Below are 16803 nucleotides of genomic sequence, written 5' to 3'. Positions count from 1 at the left end.
AACTGAAACTCTGTACCCACTAAACAATAAATTCCCATTTCCCCCTTCTCTCAGCCCCTAGTAACCACTAATCTACTTTCTCTATGAATCTGACTATTCTAGGTATCTCATATAAGTGGAATCATACAATATCTGGCCTTCCATCATGAGTTTTTTCTAATGTGTATATATATATATTTTTTGGTGAGGAAGATTGTACCTGAGCTAACATCTGTGCCAATCTTTCTCTATTTCGTATATGGGATGCTGCCACAGCATGACTTGATGAGCGGTATGTAGGTCCGCACCCAGGATCTGAACCTCCAAACCCTGGGGCGCTGAAGCAGAGTGCGTGAACTTAACCACTACGCCACTGGGCCAGCCCCTCTACTAATTTTTATTACATGTCCAGGTACCAAGCACTGAGGACACAAAGACTGGCAGCATACTCATCTGCCACCCTAACAGAGAAGTAAGACAAGTCAAAAAACAAAAAAAAAACTTGCAAGTCAATGTGATAACTGCTCTAACAGAAGTACCAGTACAATGGTGGCACAAAGGACTGATTAACTTCGACTGAGGAAAGTTAGGAGAGCTTCACAACAAAGGCAATGTCTGAGGGCAGTTTTGAAATGTGAAGAATTCACCGAATGGACATGCTCATTCCATCCAGAGGAATGGCATTCATTCGTTCATTCATTCATCCATCAAACATTTAATGAGGGACAACACTATGCCACGCACTCCACACCTAGAACAGAAAGAGTTCCTGCTTTCCTTAAGCTAAAAGCAAATGCAGAGCCATGAGATATGCATCTGAGCAAGAGCAAGCAGTTCAGCCTGAAGAGCAAAGTGCTTGAGGAGGAAGACGAGGAGGCTGGAGAGGCATCCAGGTATCAGATCATGGAAAAGTTTTACTCTATACTATAGGCCGGTTTGAGAACTTTAGAATATATAAGAATCACCGGTGGCACTTGCTTGAAGTACACATTCCTAGGACAACCCCAAACGTTTTTATTTCATATTTTTGGGGTGGACCCCAGGAATATGTACCCCAAGGTGATGCTTCAAGTAGGTACATCCATGGACTACTTTTTGGGAAATACCTCTGTAGAATATGGAAAGCTAATGACAACTTCAAAGGAGAATAGTGTGAGCAGACTACATGTTTAGTTTATTATTTTTTTCCCTAATTATAAAGTAATACATGTTTTATTTAAAAGATACGAAAGAGCACAAAAAAGAAAAACATTACTCAACTCTACCACCTAGAGATAAACACTTCACATTCTGGCATATTTTTTTTTCTCTGTTTACATTACACACATTTTAAACAGAAGCATCACGCTGTACAAACTATTCTGAAGCCTATTTTCTTCACTTAGTCATGCAAGTGAACATTTCCCCCTTCTATTCTCTCTTAGTAAGTTGTTATAAGATGTCCCATCAGTTTAATATCAGTTTTTCAGGGCGGAAAATTACCGTATTGAATGTACACGTTCTGAGATGTCAACAACCTCAGAAATTTTAGTTTTTTTAAAAGGATTAATGAAGGAAATAAGCCAACAGTTTGGTATAAATAAGTGGAAAACTTCTTTTTAATTATCAATGAAACATTTATAAAGATACTGATGCTATAACAGACCCTAAAGAACACCTCAATAACTTTGAAAATTAAAAACTATGTAAAGCATGGCAAAAACTGGTTTTCAACCTTTCCCCACTATAAATCACTTTAGGATTTGTTTGTTTTTGCTTTTTTGATGTTGCTGCTAAAATTACACATGAAGAAAGGTTCTATCAACTTTAAAAACTTTTGAGGGGGCCGGCCCTGTGGCTTAGCGGTTAAGTGCACGCGCTCCGCTGCTGGCGGCCCGGGTTCGGATCCTGGGCGCACACCGACACACCGCTTCTCCAGCCATGCTGAGGCCGCGTCCCACATACAGCAACTAGAAGGATGTGCAGCTATGACATACAACTATCTACTGGGGCTTTGGGGGAAAAAATAAAAATAAATAAAATCTTTAAAAAAAAAAACTTTTGAAAACCGGGGGCTGGCCTGGTGGTGCATGTGGCTAAGTGCACATGCTTCGCTGTGGCAGCCTGGGGTTCGCTGGTTTGGATCCCGGGCGTGCACCAACGCACTGCTTGTCAAGCCATGCTGTGGCGGCATCCCATATATAGTGGAGGAAGATGGGTGTGGATGTTAGCCCAGGGCCAGTCTTCCTCAGCAGAAAAAAAAAAAAGAGGAAGATTGGCAATGTTAGCTCAGGGCCAATCTTCCTCACAAAAAAAAAAAAAAACTTTTGAAAACTACATTAAATGACTCAAAACATACTCATCTGTCCAGCCTCACAGTTTTCTAATTCCCTTTTATACACAAGTCAAGGGAAGAAGTCAAAGTATTTCATGACGTCAGATGCTGCGCAGGAGGTAACAGATGCCTCTGCTACTCTCTTTCTAGCTCCCCACAATCTTATTAAAAATGTAGGATATTATTCTGGGTAGTGGGCAGCATTACTGCTGTCTCAGAAAACGTCACAGTCTGTTTCTTTGTCTTTCTTCTATGCGGCCCACTGGGTAAAGGCTTGCCTATTTTAGCCACCCTAATATAGCTACATGGTTGATTAAGTAAAGGCTGGCTGCATAGGTAAAGGGTTATATATAACCTAGAGCATTGCTTGACCCACTACAAGTATATATTTGTTGTACACATTACATATACTTACACACACACAAACACACACACAAACTGAAGTAGATGAGACTCAAAGCAACATGAACAATTCATTCTAAGCGAAACAGTGTTTTCCACCTATGCTACACAGTCTAATTATCTAAAAATAGCTCTCCAAAGGATGATCCTACTTATTGGACTGGTCTGTCAAAAGGAATGGTCTCATGAAAGAACCAAACCCCGAAGAGAAAAGAGTAAATCAAAGATCGGATCCTTTTGAAACTCTTCATTTTCTACAGAGTTTTAAAAAGTAAGTTCTCTAAATAAGATGTGATAAAGTCAGGATGTTTTTCTTCCATTCTCATGCCTAATATTCAAATCTAACTTCAACTAAATGTGATTTAAAAGCCTCACTTAAGATATACAAGTTCTTTATAAAATGAAAATATTATTTAAAGAAAATGTATTTACCATAAGAATAAACAAACTGGGAAAAATATTTGCAATTCAATTCACAGAAGACACCAATTTTCCTAATATATGAAGAGCTCCTTGGAATTAACAAGCAAAAGACCAAGACTTTCGACAGGAAAGTGGGTAAAAGATAAACAGGTAGTACACTGAGAAGGAAATACAAATGGCTCTCAAGCATATAGAAAAGCACTCAATCTCACTCATAATAAAAAAAATGCAAATTAAAACTACACTGAGGTCCATGTTTTTATCTGTTAAATTGGCAAAGATCAAAACATTTGAGAACATAATCTTGGTGAAGACATGAAAAAAGTCTCATTGCTGGTGGGAGTACAAATCAAAACAACCTCTGTATTACAGCTTTTCCTCACTGGATGAAATCCTTGTAAAGCATTTTAAAAAATGTAGTACACAAGATATATTTAGCCCACTTTGGGCTACTGGTCATTTTAAAGAAAATTGTCATAATAGAATTCTGTTCATATAACGAAGCAGATAGGTGGGCAAGTTTAAGAAACCTGGATGATGCACACAGCACTCTTGCTCCATCTGCTGCTCGCCCCATGATACCTTATTGTGCACTCAGTGGGTGCTCAGTAAATATCTCGAGTGAACGGGACAGGAATGATGCTAACGGATGATGAGAATGGAATAAAACAAGTAAGAACAAGGAATTACCTAAATTTATCTGAATTGTTGAATAAATTGCTTATACAAACACTATTCTTTTTCAAAATCAGGGCACCATCACACTGGCAAATGTTTCCTGAAAAATGAGTCAGCCAGCAACAGTGGTATAGTAGATCGTTGCAGTAATGGCTCCCTAATGAGTCACATACTCTTAGGAAACCCCTCCCACACTGACTCTGGGCTTGGCCACATGACTTGCTTTGGCCCATGGGACAACTGAAAACATATGGGGCTTGCCTTCACTTGCTGCTCCTGTAAACCCTACTACTGCCTCCAGATGAAGGCTAGCCTGCTGGAGACACATGACCCTCCACCACCCCAGCCAACAGCCAGCCCCAATATCCAGACATATGAGTGAAGACATCCTAGACCAATCAGCTTCCAGCTGACCTATAAGCTGATGGCAGCCCCATAAGCAAGCCCAGCCAGTAGCAAGAGAACTGCTTAACTGAGCCTAGCCCAGAATCTTGTGCTAACAAATGGCTACAGTTTCATACCACTAAGTTTTGGGAGGTTTGTTATGCAAAAACTGATACAAGTGGGGAGGGGAATAGGATTGGTGGTCAAGGAAAATTTTTGCTTTACCTGTTCCTGTTTTTTAAATACCACAATGAGAATACATTTATATACTACTTGTTTAATTAAACTAAACTTATAAAAATACTTTCTATCAGATCGATATTAAAGTCCTACTATCACCTTATAAACACATATGCATAAAACAAAACAATTCAGTCCAAATGGGAACATGAATTTGAGAGGAAACATTAATATTGCTCAGAAAAAAATGGGTCAGTACAGAGTACCAGGGTATACTATCACAAAAAAAAAGTAGTGAATAAGAATATATTCATGATCACTGCCATGACTCAATACTGGCTACTCTCAAATTCTGGAAGTGTCAGGAGACACACATCTCATATTTTGCTTCTTCTACGTAGGCAAGTGATAGCCTAATACATATTCCCTCATTTTAATACTCACATGCTATGAGGTAAATGTACGCTGAATAACTTTAGGCAGAAGTTAATTAACCTCTCCATGCCTCATTTCCTCAACTGTAAAATGGGGATAATAATATCTATTTTATAGCGTTGTTGTGAAGATTAAATCATTTAGAACAGGGGACACAGCAAGAGCTCAATAAATGCTCTATCACCTGTTAGTAAAATGATATAAAATTAAGGTCTTTTGACTAATCTGGCTTCTATTTTAAAATCAAAAAGCATCATCAACTAAGGTATGAGTCATCAAAATTAATTTGAAAATTTTTCTAATGACTTCATGAAAAAAATTAAAAGACAATGTTACTAAAAACCAAACCAAAACAAAACAAAACCTGGGAATATATGTAGACAAAACATGGTGAAGAGAATTGAAACTCCAGGCAACAATGAATTCATTTGGTCCACATCTGACAATCCTAAGTAGCTTTAAAAACCTTGGGCTTCGATTTTTGTGTGTGTTACAAGTTCACAAAAGGCAAAAACAAGGAGAGAGCAATAAACCCTACTGTCACCTTTATTGTGATCTCTGGCGCACACACTTTCAACATGTTCTACCACCATTTTAAAAAAAGCAGGCACTACTGATGGCTTTGGAAAATAAGGCTGTTTCACAAGAAATACACTTAACCTAATCTGCAGCACTGGAAAACTATAGTTACTCCTTGATCAATGACTTAACAGTGCCCTTTTTCAAGGCAAGATCAGGCCTGGACACTTTTCTGTCTCTCCATAAATACACATCAACAGTTAAAAAAGAAAACTCAGGCCTGAGTGGGGTACTTATTAAAAAAAGTCAAATTTTTAAAAAGTGTTTTTAAACAGGTAATTACCTAGCCTGTAGATATATGAGTCAGGGACCAACTGTAAAAAGCCTTACACCACAATGTGCAGGTATCTGTTCTGTTGTGAGGAGTTAATAAATGCTACAAAAATTCCATTTTCATTTCAATTCAATTCAAACATTTTAAAGAGTGTATAGTATATATGAAGTAATGTGGCAGATTCTGGAGTCAGAAAGGTAAGGAAAGTAACATTTATGTTACCATATACACGCCAGACATTTGCTGCTTATTGTATTTAATCATAATAATCCGACAAGGTAGAAATTATTAAAACTCATTTTACAGAGGAAGAAATTAAAGCTGATAGAAGTAAAATAACTTGCCCAGGGTCTCTCAGCAGTAGAAAGCAGTGTGGAGGGTATAGGGGGTGGGAAGGTGGGGAAGGCACAGGAAGGTAGTGCCATGTGACTACTAACACCTACAAACACAATGCTCCGTGTAGTAAGTCCTTTATCAGCAACGTGAAAGGGGGCTAGGACTACTGGAAACCAAAAAGAATCTTTTGGCAATGGGCAAAGGGTCACAGAAGGCTTTAAAGAGGTCGATATTTGAGTTGTTACTTCAAGGATGAGTAGGATTTATCAATTTCAATGCCAAGGCTCACCCCCACCCCCCTCATCCCCAATATATTAACCAAAATAAATTACTTACTTGAAATTGAGAAAAACAATTTTGAGAGAAATCTTCCTCAGATATATTATTCCATAGTTTTAAAACAAATAATATGATGACAGTTTAATTTTTTAGGTTGCTTTTATGTGGCTTGTCTTGGTTTTTATTCTGAAATGAAATTTAGATTAGTCATTTTCTTGTTCTGAGAAACTAGGAGTATGCCAACATGTTTTAATTTCACATTTTTTCACATATCAACATGTATTCTTACTTACAGACTCTTTTGTTTCACCATCTCAAACAAAACCTAATTTAATATATAAATTACTTTGAAGTATAAATATATATATGCAAAATAAGATATTTCTTTTAATTCTTTTCATACTTTCTTGGTAATTATAATAAATGGAAGAAAAAGAGAAAACTCTTGTTATACTATTATATATTACACAAGCATTTTTGAGGTAACACGCTTTTTTTTTATTTGAATTGTTTATATAGTAAATGTTCTCTCAACCCAAAGAAAATTAAATAACTGTCCCCAAGGAAATTGACCTCAAATTCTTAGTAATTCCCACAACTATCATCTAGAAAAAAAAGAGAATTGGACAAAAAAAAAACCCTAAATTTTCCAATGGCAATTACTACTCTTTTTTCTCAGAATTTACTCTGCTAAGCATATATTCGATTTCTGCTGCAGAAAACAGTCCAGTTTGCCAATATTAATTAAGCAACAAAATACTTTTCATTTAAAAAAGTGAAATATTTAAAAATCTACAGAGAACTAGAAGAAACACAGATCATCTGGAAAACTTAAAAGGAATGACCAAAAAAACCCCACACACCAAAAGGTTAAACAGACTATCATTAAAAGGGTTTTACTTTTACCTATAATTAGTTTTTGTCTCAAAAATGCATCCCTTTATGTTTGGACAGTGGAATTTTTTTTTTAATTGCCTAAGACACCTACCCCTGCCTTATCTGTATCTTACTTGGAAACTATAAGATAACACAGTATTACCCGGAGTTTATTGTACCTTAACTCCCATTATTTCCTCTCTTATTTAGTATCACTCTGGTGTTAAAATGGCAGCCAGGTATCAAAGTGGCATACATCATACCACATCCCTTATCTTAATAAGTTTCTAAGTATTTCTTGGAAATATCTAAGGCTAATGGTAACATCCTTTGAAGCCTATTTAACCCCAACCTACTTAAACCCGAATCATTTTTCACTCATATTATTTTTAATTGAACAAATTCTAATCCAATCAAAAGCAAGGTGAGGAAAATTTAATTACAGCACCAGAGGAACTTGAAAGGTCTTCTGATAACACTCCCTTTTTCTTTGGAAAACGGTATACATACAATTCTAGTACCAATTTTTGTTTATATCCATCCCTAATTCCTCTTGCTATAGTCTAACCCTTATCTTTCATTCTTTATTTAAAGGAGATAGCTACAATCATCTCAAAACAAATCCTACTATTACGTATTCTACAGTTAGACTCTAAGCACTACTGGACACAGTAGGCCCTCAAAGATTTCTAAGCCGTGTACATGCAGTTCTTTTAATAATTCTTCTAAGGTTCTGTATATTCGTCTTTCACTCCATCATCAGCGCCTTCCTCCAATTTTCCCTCAGATTGTGGGGCACCAGTGTGAGGCAGTGAGAACTGAGAGTCAAGATCCCCAGTTTTCAGACCAAGCCCCAGACCAACCAACTATAGGACACTGGACAAATCCCTGAGTTTATCTACCTAGATTTCAGTTTTCTTTATATAAAATGAGAGGATTTGACCAGAACAGTGTTTCCCAACCTTTTTCACACTGTAAATAATATTTGTTCAGCACACTGGCCAACAGAAGGGCATTTGGAGGCATCGGTATCGTGCTTGGCAAAAAAAAATTATCACATTTTCTTTATATAATTACACATGAAAAATTAAAATTTAAATGAAGTTTGTAATAATATGAACGAATTTCAAATCCAACCTTTTTCACATCAGGAACAATATTTCAAAATAGCAATGATGCTTTATTTTTGCAGAACATACATGCACTATTTAGGCAGTCACCTTGCAGCAAGCTAAACAGCACATCAGATGCCCATGGCTAGGAGGATCCAACACAGGTGAATACAGAGATCCAAACCTGGTGCTGGACCCTGCAAGGCAACATCCCTGCTACCCTGTCCTCTCATCATCAGTGGGCTGCACCTTGCACTGGGTGACATGCTCCATAGGCACCTGGAATACTACAAACTCCAAAAGCAGCTCTGTGATCCCTTCTCCACAAGAGGCAGCTACACACTCTGTAGCTGGCTAAAGTGCATTCCAAGTAGTAAATTTAGCACCTGCTTTAATGCACTTAAAATATCAAAAGGAGCAGTAACTGCTAGTTGTTGCTCATCATGCTATCTGCTTACAGGAACCACACAGCCTTGCTTCAGACCCCACTCCACTAACAGCCACCCTCCAGTGAGCCACATAACGTCAACTGGAGGCTCTGAATTAGAAGACTCTAGCAAAACCTAAAATTAAACAGTATTGCAGTAATCATTTGACAACTGTTTACAACTACTACGGCCTTTTATTTTTGTTCTTCCTTACCAATTCCTGCAAGCATAATGTAACTTTAAAAAATCAGCTTTGAATAGGTATTGCATGCATATGGTAAAAGAAATATTCAAAAATTACCAAAGAGTATATTAAAAAAATTTAGTCTCCCACCTTTGTCCTCTAAGCCACCAGTTCCCCTCACTGGAGGGAACCATTGTTATCAAACTCTCATGTATCCTTCCAGATATATATACACATATTTTAAACCACATAAATGGCAGCATACTATACATGGAGTCTTGCATCTTGCTTTTTTTCCTCTTAATATATCTTAGATATGCATCATAGCAGTACACATAGTGTTGCCTCATTATTTTTAAGGGCTGCCTAATATTCCACTAAATAGATTATACCATATTTACTTAACCACTCACCTACTAGTTTATGTTTAGGTTGTTTCCAATCTTTTACAATGACAAATAATACTGCCACAGATATTCTTACATGTTCATTTGACATCTATACAAAATCTTTTAGAGGATAAAAATCCTTGAATGAAATTGCTAGATCAAAATATATTTGCATTTTTAATTTTGAAAATGATTTCCAAATTGCTTTCCATAGACAATGAACACTTTATAGTCCCACCAGCAATGTATGAGAATGCCCGTTTCCCCTTTCTCTCATCTTCCCCAAGTTATACTATGTAATCAATCTTTTCTAATTTAATAGGTGATAAATGGTTTGTTGTAGCTTTAATTTACATCTTCATTACAAATAAAATTGTCCATCTTTGCATATGAATTCTCTTTGTTCATTTTTTCTACTGAATTATTTTCTAGGAGCTCTTTGTATATTAAGAGGAAATTAGTCCTTTGAGAAAAATGTACAAATAAGATTTACTAGTCTGTTTCTCTTAACTTTATGATTTTTTTCTCCATACAGAATTTTATTTTTATATTGTAAAATTCAGCAATCTGACTTCAGTTCTGTTTCATGCTTTGAAAGGTCTTCGCCACTCCTAGATTTATATTAAAAATAATTATCCTATTTGTTTGTTTGTTTTCACATTTAAATCTTTGACTCATCTAGAAGCCAACTTTTTATTTTTCCAGATGACTAAGTGGCTATCTCAACACTGTTTACTAAATAATTCTTCTTTTCCCTACTGATAGGTAGAGGTAGCATCCATTATCATATACTAAGTTCTTATATATATATGAGCCAGTTTCTGGCCTCTGCTCTATTTCATTGCTGTCATGTGCCAAAATCATGCTACTTTTCAAAACATTTTAAAATCAGTTTACATATAAATGGGTATGATAAAACCAGAAATTACTGGCTTGCTTCAATATAAAAATAATTTTGCAGTTCCTAAATTGAATTTATATAATCAAGTTCAATACTATTATCATGTAATCATGCATTTTGGTTGATATTTATTTTGGAGCCCAATATGAACCTCAAGTCTTTTTTACTCTATTTCTGAACCATATCTAGAAAGCCAATTTTTCCTTAATTTTGTACACAGTTTTTTTTTTTAATTATAAAATCAACACATGTTCTCTGTAGAAAATCCGAAAAACACAAAACACAGCTCCCAGAGATCACCAACGTTTATACTTTGGTGTACCTTTTCTGCATTTTTAATAAATGACCATTTTGTAAACTGATTTTTTTCACATACTATATTGACAGCATTTACCCATATTATTTTATATTCTTCTAAAACATGATTTTAATGACATAAATTCCACTATACGAATATGCCCAATTTATGTAACCACTTCCCAATTATTGGAGATTTGGGGTTGTTCTCTGCGATGACTATCATCTATTGAATAATCCTCGCAACAAATGCTTGAGTTTCAAGCACTGTGGTAAGACCTGACTGTATAATGGTAAGCAAAAATGACTACATTACCAGCATTTATGGATTATCGGGAAAAACAGACGTTAATCTCCAACATATATAAAATTACAACTAGAGCAAGTGTTATGAAGGAGAGTTTATGGAGCTTTGAGAGTCTATGATAGGGAAGGCTTCCCTGAGGAAAGATAAATCGGAGTTGAGGTGAAGGAAAAGGAAAAACATTCTAGGCAGAGGGAACAGCAGGTACAAAGGCCTCACTGTGGGAGGGAGCATGGCAAGAATAAGGGACTGAAATAAGGCCAATGTGGCTGGAACACAAAGAGCAAGGCAAGAAGAACGTGGCTCAAGCCACGACTGGATAGAAAGGTAGGGGCCAGACTACGCAAGACCTTCTAAGACATGTAGACGCCACCACATAAGACGTGTAGCTTTGTCCTTATCCTAGATGCAATGGAAAGCTACTGAAGCATATCAAGTGGTAGAGTGATATAATCAGGTTTGCATTTTGAAAAGATCCCTCTGATTACACCGTAGAAAAGAGATTAGAAGGGAACAGAGTGGACTGGGGTAGGCCAAGATTAGGAGGCTATTGTAAACGTATCCAAAAATGCCAATAGTTTAGACTAAGGTGGTAATGGATAATGAAAAGAAGTAGATGGATTCAAAAGATAATCAGATTTTGCTAAAAGATTTACATTCATAGATTAAAATCCTTAAAACTAGAATTATTGGGTCAAAAAAGAACATTTCAAGGATTCTGATATGCATTGCCAAGGTGCCCTGCCAAGGGCAGTTTTCTCTTCATTTGTGAATTACCTTGTATCTGTTCCTCTATCAGAATTTTTAAATTTTAAAATTCCTTTAAAATGATTTAATCCATACTTCCTTCATGAAGCCTTCCCTGACTCACTCCCGTTTGCCTGCTAGGTGGTCGCTGAACATGTCCTTCTTTGAGTCCTCACTTGGTCTTATACACATTTCTATTATACTCCAATCAAACTATGTTTGACTTAGGCTTACATGTCTATCATCTCTGCTACACTGTGAGCTTCTGGAGGGTGAAAGTTGTTTATAACGACGGCACCTAAAAAATATCTCAATATACGCAGTATGTTCTCATAAAGTGTTCACTGAATGAACTGAATCACAAATTACCAGATTCCTCCATGTCCACAGATTTTAAGAGGGCTACTGCTTAAGCCTCTGATTTACTGATTGTGATTTTAAATCAAATACAATACAGAGAACTAATAAAATTTGCTACTCAGGGCTTCAAATACCTACTAAATAAAGTGACTAATCTTGTTTGTGGTAAATCATTAAATCTCAGTAGTGCTCCTCAAAAATCTTTCTAATAATTATATCAACTGGTATTATGTGATCCTAAAATATTTTTAAATGGTTTAGCAAAAAAAAAGGCTATGAACACTTTTATTAGAGAAATTATTTATAATCTGAGTTGTTGATAAACACTATAGTTTTCAAAATCATACTCATCTCAAACTTATTTAATAATCCACCAATTTATTTTAAAAAGCGAGGTTATTAAGCAACCACATAAATTTATATCGCATTTTAGAATTATCAATCTTTTACGTTCAAAAACTTGACTATGTTTAACAGTTAGCATCTAGAACACTCTACTAAAATTTTCACTAGCTGGAGGAAGACTTAGAGGGGGGACTGGCAGAGTTCCTTACAGTAATCTTAAAGACAAGCAGCTCCCTCTATAGTCTGTTTGGCCTACGTTGTCTAATTACTTGCTTTGTGAACATCTCACTCACACTCTTCTATTCACTCCTAGTCTGCATCTCAGCAGGGAAGCTTTTTGAAAGGATAATTCTGTTTAACCTGGTGCTGAGAAAACTGAGAACTGTCTAAGCTCAACATGAAGTGGGTTACATCAAGCAACTAAGCAAGAGCTGGGATCTGGAAACTGGACTGCTTCCCAGGTCCACCAGAGTCAGGTCCTCATAATGAAGCCCTGGGATTTTGTTTGAAGTGAATCCCCAGAGTCACACCCATATTCAAATCTAAGTGAAAAAACACTGTCTCGTACTTGAGTTATTTATAACTTTGCTTCCCTCCATTAGAACAAGTTACCAAAATGTTGTTATATTGCTCAATACATTGTTATGTCAAAACAATGTTCAAGACATTTTAAGAATAAGTGAAAGAAAAGCAGAAGAATCTTTTGTTTTTTTAAATAGTTCTATCACTCACATGAAGAAAATTTAAGTGATTGTCTCAGAAATCAATATCCTCAGTCAGCAAGGGATTAAATCAGTCAGGATTTACCATCCAAATTTGAATATGCCACTTTTTTCATACCTTTTCAAATTTCACCAACTTAAGATATGAGAGCTTTTAAACCTAAGACAATTTATCTCTTAAATTACTCAAGATATGCCCCTAAAACATAGGACAATCAGAAGTCAACTGGACTGTTTTCTAAAGCAGAAAAATACTTGAACTAGTAAAAATGTAATAAACTTATTAGTTCAGAATAATATAAATCTGATATGGCCACTTTATTTGGGAGAAAATTGCTGCTGCTGCTATTTTTCAGGACCACATTCGTAAAGCAAACTCGGTTTAAAAACATCTTTTCTGCAAACCAAGGTAAAAAACTAAGGACTTCCAAAATTAAACTTATAGTATTTTATGTAACATAGGTTCATCATGTGTAACAATTTTTCATTAACTTATTTTACTAATTAGTAACTATATAAACATAGTTTGTACTTTCAAACAATAAATCTGTCTTCATTAAAAATTCTAGCATTCAGACTTCTACTAAGCCGAATTGACCTCTCTTTTAATTATTTTCAAGTTTTATGTTACTGGGTGGACTAGACTGGTTTTCTTTGAGAAGAGAATTCAGAAGCAGATAATTGGAGAGTTTCTGTTTACATTTAATTAATACTAATTTTACTGAGAGTTTCTGAGGTGCTAAAAATGCTGACTTGATTTCTGAAAGCTGTAAACTCTAAATGTATGCCAGTGACTTCAAATTTTTTCACCTGTTGAGGAAACACAAAAATTTTTATGTCTGAAACTGAACTATATTTATAGCAAACAATTTGATAATCCTTAACAACTTGAAGTTCGGGTTTCTCTGTATCAAGTTTTACATCTTTCAATGTATATACAAAAAGTCTTACTTGTATATTCATTTACAATATACATTTCAAGGTATATAAAAAAACAGTTTGGGTTTGTGCTTTTTTTTTTTTTTTTTAAGGGGGGGCTGGTAATCTATTTTAAGATGTCCAAGAGGGAAGAAATAAATGTTTCTAATCATAGACTAGTTCAAGTCTCTTTTTTTAAACTGAGAAACACAAAAGTATATCATATTCTTTATTTTTTTAAAGAATATTTTCTCTGATAACAGAATTACTGCTAGCTCACAATGAAATTCATTTATTTCCACAAACAAAACTTTCCTATGAAACAGAGCTTGAAAACCACTCAGCAATACATATTTAATGACTTGTGTACAGAAAAAAAAACTATGTGTAGAAAAGTAACCCAAACCATACAAACTGTAATACTCAGAAATGCCACAGTATATACTATGAGCATGTCGCTTTATAATCTGGAAATCCAGCTGAACAGAGCTATAATCAACGTCACTATCTTTTTCCTTCTCTGCAGCTGAAGTGAGAACAAACAGTATATTACACTGAAATTCCAATTAAAACAAAGACAGCATCACTATATTTAAAAGGGCAGAAAAATCTATTCTTCAGAACACTTGACTGCCTCTATTTTCCAGCTTCCAAAGTTTCAAGTGTTACACGTTCAACGAATTGTTAACAGCATTCCAATACCCCATCTTACAAGGTCCATATCATCAAAATCTTTTTCACTATTTTAAAAAGGAATACTCTACCAAATCTCACTAACATCACTGAAGTTTTTAACAAAGAGAATTCACATTAAAAGATAACTGCTTGGAATGACTGCTTGTCTTTGGGAAAGTAGTGCTATTATCTCGGTAGTTCACATAAATTGACTAGTAGTAAGATGAATGATGATTAGGGAGAGGAGCATCAAGTGGGAAATGCTATCTAAAATCCCATAGGGCAATACACAGCTAGAGGCAACAGCATCCCTTTCTAGGAGGCAGCTCCATTATTTCATGTAGGCAGTTCATAGCATGCAGAAACGAAAAACAACCAAAAACACCTCGTAAATTTGCCCACTATCCATTTATATTATCATAAATCCCCAAAAGCTTTTGAGAAGGTAGCTTGTCACTGCCGTCTCCCCACCTGGCTCATTCTTGAAAACAGTTTGTTTTAAATATATTTGTATGTAAAAACGCAACCCTACAACCCAGCATAGGGTTATCTTTTAATGTTTGTGTTGCTGAGTTGAGCTGTGGGACGCAAGCAATTCACGCTAAGTGGGATGTTTTACGTTGGGCAACATAAACACGCATTTCCTACTTCCATGGACGCACATTTCCCTGAAAGCACTGCACCTGAGGATGCTGCCCTGTCCCCAGACTCTGAGGCTTTAACTCTAAGGAGTCACGACCTGCGCTCACAGCAGAACCACATGGTCACTTCACTGAGAACGATTATCTGGCCCCAGGCGCCACTCTTCAGCCCACTACCTCTCCGGAAGGGGCAGAGGAGAGCGCTGCTAGGAGGCGAAGAGGAGCGACTGACAACAGAGCTGACACTTCCCCTCCCCTCTCCAAGCCATTTCCAGAAAGAGGCACTTGGGAAACGCAGGGGATGTCCGCGGTCCCACCGGCGACCGACCTCAGAGCAGGGCCCGGCGAACCCGTCCCCGCAAGACATGGCGCGGCCACCTGGCCCATCCTCCGGGGCCAGAGCGGTGCTCGCGAAGCTCGCTCCTCCTGCCCCGCAACCCGGCAGTGCAGATCCAGATCCCGGCCGCCGCACACAGTGTAAACACTCGGCACCCGCCGCCTCCCCGCCCGGGGGGCGCAGCTCTCGCGCGGACCCCCGTTTCCGCGCCTCTTGTCACGCACGGGAGGAAAGGCGAGGAGGGCGGAGGGGAGGAAGACGCGGCAGCCAGCCGCCGAGAGGGCCGGCGCCGGCGGCGTGGGCGCCTGTGCGCGGCGGGGAGGGCAGCCCCGGCGCCCCGCCGGTTCCCGCCCGCGCCCGCTTACCTGCCGGGGTCGCTCCGAAGACTCGCACCACCGGCACCTTCTTGACAGGGGCCTGGGTGACGGGGGATTGGCAGATATCCAGCCCCTGCAGCGGGCTGGCCATGTAGTAGTCGGCAGTCACTATCCGCACTGAAAACATGTTCGCCGCCGCCGCCACCGCCTCCTCTTCACTAGCGACCTGGCAGCGGCAGCAGCGGCGGCGGCGGCTCCTTCCGCAGCGGCAGCCCCACGGCAACGGCGGCGGCGGTGCCCCCTCCCCTGCTCGGCGCGTCCCCCTCCCCTCACACACAGACACTGCGAGCGGCGGCGGGCGGGGCGGGCCTGGCACGGCTGCCGCCGCCTCCTCAGGAGCAGCCGGCGAGGGGCAGCAGGAGAGAAGCCGTGGCGCTGTCGTCGGTGCTGGTGCTGCCGCCACCGCCGGGAATCACACGGGCTCCTCGGTCCCAGGCTGCAGCTCTTGTTGCCATGATGATGATGTCACGGACGCAACCACTGGGGGAGGGGAGACCGGGGTGGTGAGTGGCGAAGGGAGGGCTGTGAGTAGTTGGGGGAGGGGACGCGGAGGGAAAGGGAGGGAGCGGGGCGCGCGCCCGAGCGGGACACCCCGGCGGGGGCCGAGAAGGTGTTTTCTCCCCCGCCCCCGGGCACGTAGCGGGGTAGGAGGCTGGGGGAAAGCTGGGCCGGCGCCCGGCGCGGGGGATCGATGACTCGGCCGGTGGGCACGGCCACCTGGGTCAGGGGCAGCGGAGGGGGCGGCGGAGCGCCGATGACATGGATGGGCTCGGAGGGGCTTGCAGGTGGGGGCTATCCCATGTTCAGGGCCGTTTTGGCGGCTAAGCGGGATTGGCCGGAGCTACGGTACTCGCGCTCGCCTCGCCGACCGCCATTTCACATCCTGCACAGGAGGCGGGGGCAGCCGCGGAGACGGCTTTTTACAAG

At 39.0% G+C, this 16803-nt stretch overlaps 1 protein-coding gene across 5 annotated transcripts in view; it reads right to left on the bottom strand.

The window, feature by feature from the left end:
• REV3L (REV3 like, DNA directed polymerase zeta catalytic subunit) overlaps positions 1-16467 on the bottom strand; it is a 166303-nt gene extending 149836 nt beyond the window's left edge. For 4 of the 5 annotated variants that reach the window (XM_058566444.1, XM_058566445.1, XM_058566447.1 and 1 more), the window contains exon 1: positions 15865-16467. In XM_058566444.1, coding sequence (XP_058422427.1) covers positions 15865-16003 — 139 coding nt within the window. In that variant the 5' untranslated portion in view covers positions 16004-16467. Of the gene's footprint in view, positions 1-6320; positions 6448-15864 lie in introns of those variants that run through there. The other variant, XM_058566446.1, reaches the window with a different exon arrangement.
• Between the last annotated feature and the right edge of the window lie 336 nt (positions 16468-16803).

The sequence above is a fragment of the Diceros bicornis genome, chromosome 23 (genome assembly GCF_020826845.1).
Source record: "Diceros bicornis minor isolate mBicDic1 chromosome 23, mDicBic1.mat.cur, whole genome shotgun sequence".
NCBI classification, from domain to species: Eukaryota; Metazoa; Chordata; class Mammalia; order Perissodactyla; family Rhinocerotidae; genus Diceros; species Diceros bicornis.
The sequence above is the reverse complement of the archived record's forward strand: the minus strand, read 5'-3'. Positions and strand labels throughout refer to the sequence as shown.